Here is a 6,000-nt window from a genome sequence, read left to right as displayed (position 1 = left end):
GTGTTGAGGAGCTGTGGGGGTACGTGGTGGGCTCTGAGGGCTGGGCTGCTAGAATCGAGGTGGCATAAGGAAGCAGGAGGGGCTGGGATAGGTTGAGTATATTTAGAGCGAGGCGAGACTGCAGGGTGTTGGGGGGGAAATTGGGGGCGCATTGTTGTTGAGCTTTTTCTGGGCCCAGGCCCTGTTGCTAATTGATTTTTCACTCCCACCGCTCACTAGACCCTCCGGCCATGGCCGGAGTCTTTCCTTACCGAGGGCCGGGTAATACGGTGCCCGGCCCTCTAGCCCCGTTGCCGGACTACATGTCAGAAGAGAAGCTGCAGGAGAAAGGTGAGCACCATGTGTGGGCACTGCGCGCGCGGGCCCTGCAGGCGGGTGGACGCGCGTGCGCGCAGCTGGTTTAAAAACCCTTTCCTCCACCCCTACCATTTGACAGATCAGCAAGTGCCAACTCCCTCAGAAGCCCCTTTTCTTTTTCAAGTAGTAAAGAAAGCATTATAAAGTGTCTCTTATTTGTATGTTCTGATCCAAACAGTGGGGATGCAATAGCGATGAAAACGAAAAAAACAAACAAACAAACAAATCTGCTGTCTATATAGATTAAACTGCAGGGAGGGAGAGAGATAATAATAAGAACGTGAAGTCTGTAATATAAGTCAAGGGGGAGGGAAGCAGAGTATGATGAATTGGTGAAAAGTGCACATTCTGCATGGGTGGAGTTAACATTATTACCCTTCCCTGCTGGATGCTCCCTGACAGAAGCTTACTCTAAGGCTAGAGATGGGGCTTTTTAGTCCAGTGGGGTGCAGTTCTTAAAACAGAGATGCCTTTGCAGCCCGAAAATGGCAGCAGTTGCAGGCCAAGCGCTATGCAGAAAAGAGGAAGTTTGGATTTGTGGATGCTCAGAAGGAAGACATGCCTCCCGAACATGTTAGAAAGATTATTCGAGACCATGGAGATATGACCAACAGGAAGTTCCGCCATGACAAAAGGGTCTACTTGGGGTAAGGCACATCTGAATTCTTGCATTTGAAATTTAGCTCCTTTCCTTTCCCCTTGCTCTCTTAAGTTTTTGTTTGTTCGTTTGGGGTTTTTTGAGACTAGTGGTCCTTATTGTAGGGGCAGCAGGTGTTCAGGAGCTGCTGCTGGTGGGGCAGATCTGCTTCCTCTTCACCATCAGGGCTTCTGGCTGCCAGGATGGCGCTGACCCTGCAGATGACAGCCATGCACAGGATGCTGCTAAATGTGGCCTGGGTGTTCTTACTGACGGTGATCTGCACATAGGCTGGCTTCCTTTGGCCTGACCTCCTCTTCATCAGATAACACAATCCCTTTGCCGTTGACAGCCTGCTCCAGGCCCATGGTCTTGACGTGGATCAGCCGGTTGTACCAGAAAGAGTTGCAGGCATTGAGGATATTTGGCTAAGGGTTGTAGGTCTGCTAGTTCCTTTTGATCAGGAACCTGGAGCAGTTGCCCAGGACTATCCATTACTGGTGACATCTCCTCATGCTTGGACAGCTGAAGGTGAAGAGAGACCGCTCCATAGGTTTTAATAACGGATAGTTGCTCTGTCCTTTGGGGTGAGGACTCTGATGATAGCTATTGTAGTGTTAGGGAAAGGAGGGAACCACTAGGATTCTGAGTTACCAGATCTAACAGTTACTTTTTTTAAAAAAAAAATTGTTATTTTAATCATACCAAAAAGTTGAATTTTCATTCATACATTGTTGTACATTTCACCCCCAACCCCCCTTTACTTTTTATAAAAAAAAAATTAGTCGTTGCATAGTTACATTCTTCAGTGTTCCGTTATTTCTTTCTTGCACTAATTGATCTTGTTGCTGCTTTAGTTTTTCTTTATATATGAGTGGATTGAATCCCAGAGTGAAACACTTTGTACTTTCGTCTTCCTTAAAACCTCAGTGACCAGTGTTTGGTTTATTTAACCTCTAAAATCTTTTACCTTTGAATTTCAATAGACACATAACACGATAGGTATAGCAATGAAGAAGTTAGTCATGATCTCTGTCTTCATGGAATTTAGAGTTTATTAGCATGACAGGCATGAAGCAAATGGTTATGTTAATGTATGGTGAATATTTTCTTTCTGGGAAAGTACATCAGAAGCTAGCTCAGAGGGTATTGAGAGGGAACTGATGTTCACTATTGGAGAATTATGACATTTAAGGTGGAAATTAGTACAATGTGAGGTTGGAAAGAGTTAAAGTTTCTGATCATAGAGGGCTTATCTGTGTTTAATTTGGGAGTTTGAAGTGTATGCCATGATTTTTTTGTGGGATGAAATACTGTATTATCATACTGCTTTTCTGCATGAACACCTTGTCATTCTAGTTATCTTTTTCCTTCCTAATACTACAGTGCCCTAAAGTACATGCCCCATGCAGTCCTCAAGCTTCTGGAGAACATGCCCATGCCTTGGGAGCAGATTCGGGATGTGCCTGTGCTGTACCACATCACAGGAGCCATTTCCTTCGTCAATGAAATTCCCTGGGTTATTGAGCCTGTCTACATCTCCCAGTGGGGGTGAGAGGGACTAGATTATGCTGTGTGGTGGTGGTGGGACCAGTAGTGTCTGGGAGCACAGTGGAAATGTTGTGACATTTTTTCTTTTTCAGGTCTATGTGGATTATGATGCGTCGAGAAAAGAGAGATAGGAGACATTTCAAGAGGATGCGTTTTCCCCCTTTTGATGATGAGGAGCCGCCCTTGGACTATGCTGACAATATTTTAGATGTTGAGCCCCTTGAGGCCATTCAGCTAGAGCTGGACCCGGAGGAGGATGCCCCTGTGTTAGACTGGTTCTATGACCACCAGCCTCTGAGGGACAGCAGGAAGTGAGTGATGGTGAAGTTGTCCTATTAGTTTTGGAAACCTGGGAGCCCTGCGTGAGCAGTAGGTGGTATAGATGTCATGGCTAGCTGATATTCTTACTGATTGGTCCTTTTTTTTGGTCCCAGGTATGTGAATGGTTCCACTTATCAGCGTTGGCAGTTCACACTGCCCATGATGTCCACTCTCTACCGCCTGGCCAATCAACTCCTGACAGATTTGGTAGATGACAATTATTTCTATCTCTTTGATCTAAAAGCCTTCTTTACCTCTAAGGCGCTCAACATGGCCATTCCTGGAGGCCCCAAGTTTGAACCTCTCGTTCGAGACATCAATCTCCAGTAAGTTGGAAAAAAAGGGATTTAAACTACTTAGGACAAGTATCAGAAAGGATGGTGAAGAGATTGAGATTGTTAACAGCTTTAGTTTGCTTGGCTCCACAGTCAACACTCTTGGCACCAGCAGCCAGGAAATTAAAAGACGTATTGCGATGGGAAAGTCTGTTGTTAGGGACCTCTTCAAAGTACTGAAGAGCAGTGGTGTCACTCTGGAGACTAAGGTGCACCTGATACAGGCCATGGTCATTGCAGTTACAGAGCTGGACAACGACTAGGGAAGATAGGAGAATTGATGCCTTTGAGCTGTGGAGTTGGAGAAGAGTATTGAATATACCATGGACTGCTAAGAAAATGAATAGGTTTATCCTAAAGAGGATTAAACCAGGCTGCTCCTTGGAGGCAAGGATTCTGAAGCTTTGTCTGACATACTTTGGACATATTGCAAGGAGGGACCAATCCTTGGAGAAGGATGTCATGCTTGGGAGGGTGAAGGGACAGCACAGGAGAGGAAGACCTTCTATGAGGAGGATTGATAGGGTAATTTGTGTAGGTGTGTCGGAGACAGATTGGCACAGGACAGAGCAGGGTTTAAGACTTGTACATAGTGTTGCTATCAGTCGCAGGCAACTCGATGGCACAGAACAACAAGGTCAAGTAAAAATTACTCTCTGTCTCTTAAGATCCCAGTGTAACTTCCAAACTTGTCTGCTCACCTTTGATTTTGTACCCTAGGGATGAAGACTGGAATGAATTCAATGATATCAACAAGATCATTATCCGACAGCCTATCCGCACTGAATACAAGATTGCTTTTCCTTACTTGTATAACAATCTTCCCCACCATGTTCACCTTACCTGGTGAGGGAGCTGGAATACAATTGGGGGAAGGAGAAGGCTGGTGGTTAGGTTGGGCTGGAGCAGGAGAACTTTCACTGACATGTCCTTCCTTTTAGGTACCACACTCCTAATGTTGTATTCATCAAAACTGAGGATCCTGACCTACCAGCTTTCTACTTTGATCCTTTGATCAACCCAATCTCCCATCGGCACTCAGTCAAGGTGAGAGGAAGGGAAGGAGGATATAGTAGGGACATTTGACCTTGGTCTCTTAGAGAATTTTCTTGAACATGACTAAGGTGTTACCAGATAAACATTTAATTTGAAGGTGACTAGTTTCCTTCTGTTACATGTTCCCCATGAGCTATTATAAACTAATTGGAGAGTTTAGCAGTTGACTCTAATGCCTTTATTGATAAAACCTTGGTTTTTGTGATTACCCATTTCCGCTTTATTAGAATACATTATAGACTCTTTTCTAGTCTGTTCTGTTTTATTTTAATTTTTTTCTCCATTGTTGCACATTTTCATTACTCTATTCTATTTCATTATTCTATTCTGGTCTTTTTTCATTAGGTCTCTCTCTCTCTGCTTGTGTGTCTGTATCCTTCTGTCCAAATAGTCGACTATTATTCATAGCAACCCTTTGAACAACAGATCTGAACCTTGTCCTGTCTTTGACAGTCTCACCATGATCATGCCCATTGTTATTGGCACTGTATCAGTCCATCTCATTGGGGAGCTTCCTCTGTTTCTCTAACCCTCCACCTTTTCCACCTGCTGTCCTTTTATGAATACTGGACCCTCCAGACAACATGGCCAAAGCGAGACCAAGTTTCACCATCCTTTGTTTAATGAGCACATTAGTTAAATTTCCTCCAAGACAGACTTGTTTGTTCTTTTTGATGTTCAGTATTCTCCAACACCACAACTCAAAAGCATTTTTTCTCTCCTCCTTATTCATTGTCCACCCTTCAGATGTATGGGAAGTAATTAAAAGACCATGGCTTGGATTCAGGTGTACTTTACTGTTTAAACTACATCCTTGCTCTTTAGCACTTTGGAGAGATCATTAATAGATTTTTCCCAATGCAACACTTCTTTTTTTTTTCTTTTGAATTCTTGATTGCTGTTACCACGAGTATTGCTTGTGGACCCAATAAAGTGATATAGTTGACAACTTTTTTTTTTTAATTCAAGTATAGCTTTATTTCAAAGCCTGGATAGAGTTTAGACATTGTGTTTAAATATGTCTTCCTGGTTTAAAATCAATTCACAACTTTTAATCTTCTGTTACAATGTTGCCCTTTGTTCCAGTCATGAGGATTTTTGTTTTCTTGATGTTGAGAAGTAATCCACATTGATCTTCTTTGATCTTCTGCAACAAATGTTTGAAGTTCTCTTCACTTTGAATTGGGAAGGTTGTATCATCTGCATGATGAGAATAACTTTGTTGTTGTTATGTGCCATTGAGTCAAAACCAACTCATAGCTGTACCTCCAGTGGTTTTCTGGAAGCAGTACATTGCAACTGGTGAATTTGAATTATGTGCCTTTGGATTGGTGGCACTGCTCCTAACTCAACCATTTAAAGTGTAGAACACAATGTTAGTATATTCCCCTCTCCCCCATTATTTTTTAATTCACAAAGTTGTGTACATATCACTGCAGTAAACTTTAAACATTTTTATTATCCCCAGAAGAAATCCTGTAGCTATTAGCAGTCACCCTCTGTTTGTGCTTAATTCCCTAAGTCATAGGCCACTAATCTACTTTATGTTTATATGGATTTTTCTATTCTAGGGATTTCATGTAAAGGTAATCAGACATGGCCATTTGTGACTCTTTTCACTTACCACAGTATTTTTAGAGTTCATCCTTAATTCCATTGTGTTCTTAACATGAGCGTATCTCATTCCGCAAGACCTAGGTTTTGAGCTTAGACAGGAGGTGGTTGCACTGTTTACCTCCTAAA

General features: G+C 42.8%; 1 protein-coding gene across 1 annotated transcript in view; it reads left to right on the top strand.

The window, feature by feature from the left end:
- Positions 1-228: 228 nt before the first annotated feature.
- Positions 229-6,000, top strand: part of PRPF8 (pre-mRNA processing factor 8) — a 32,079-nt gene continuing 26,307 nt past the window's right edge. Inside the window, exons 1-7 of the mRNA XM_006891020.1 lie at positions 229-330; positions 836-1,004; positions 2,381-2,545; positions 2,638-2,856; positions 2,980-3,192; positions 3,922-4,047; positions 4,143-4,248. Coding sequence (XP_006891082.1) covers positions 231-330; positions 836-1,004; positions 2,381-2,545; positions 2,638-2,856; positions 2,980-3,192; positions 3,922-4,047; positions 4,143-4,248 — 1,098 coding nt within the window. The 5' untranslated portion in view covers positions 229-230. The remainder of the gene's footprint in view (positions 331-835; positions 1,005-2,380; positions 2,546-2,637; positions 2,857-2,979; positions 3,193-3,921; positions 4,048-4,142; positions 4,249-6,000) is intronic.

This window comes from Elephantulus edwardii, unplaced genomic scaffold (genome assembly GCF_000299155.1).
Source record: "Elephantulus edwardii isolate Elephantulus edwardi_28Jun2011 unplaced genomic scaffold, EleEdw1.0 scaffold00094, whole genome shotgun sequence".
Taxonomy (NCBI): Eukaryota; Metazoa; Chordata; class Mammalia; order Macroscelidea; family Macroscelididae; genus Elephantulus; species Elephantulus edwardii.
The sequence above is the reverse complement of the archived record's forward strand: the minus strand, read 5'-3'. Positions and strand labels throughout refer to the sequence as shown.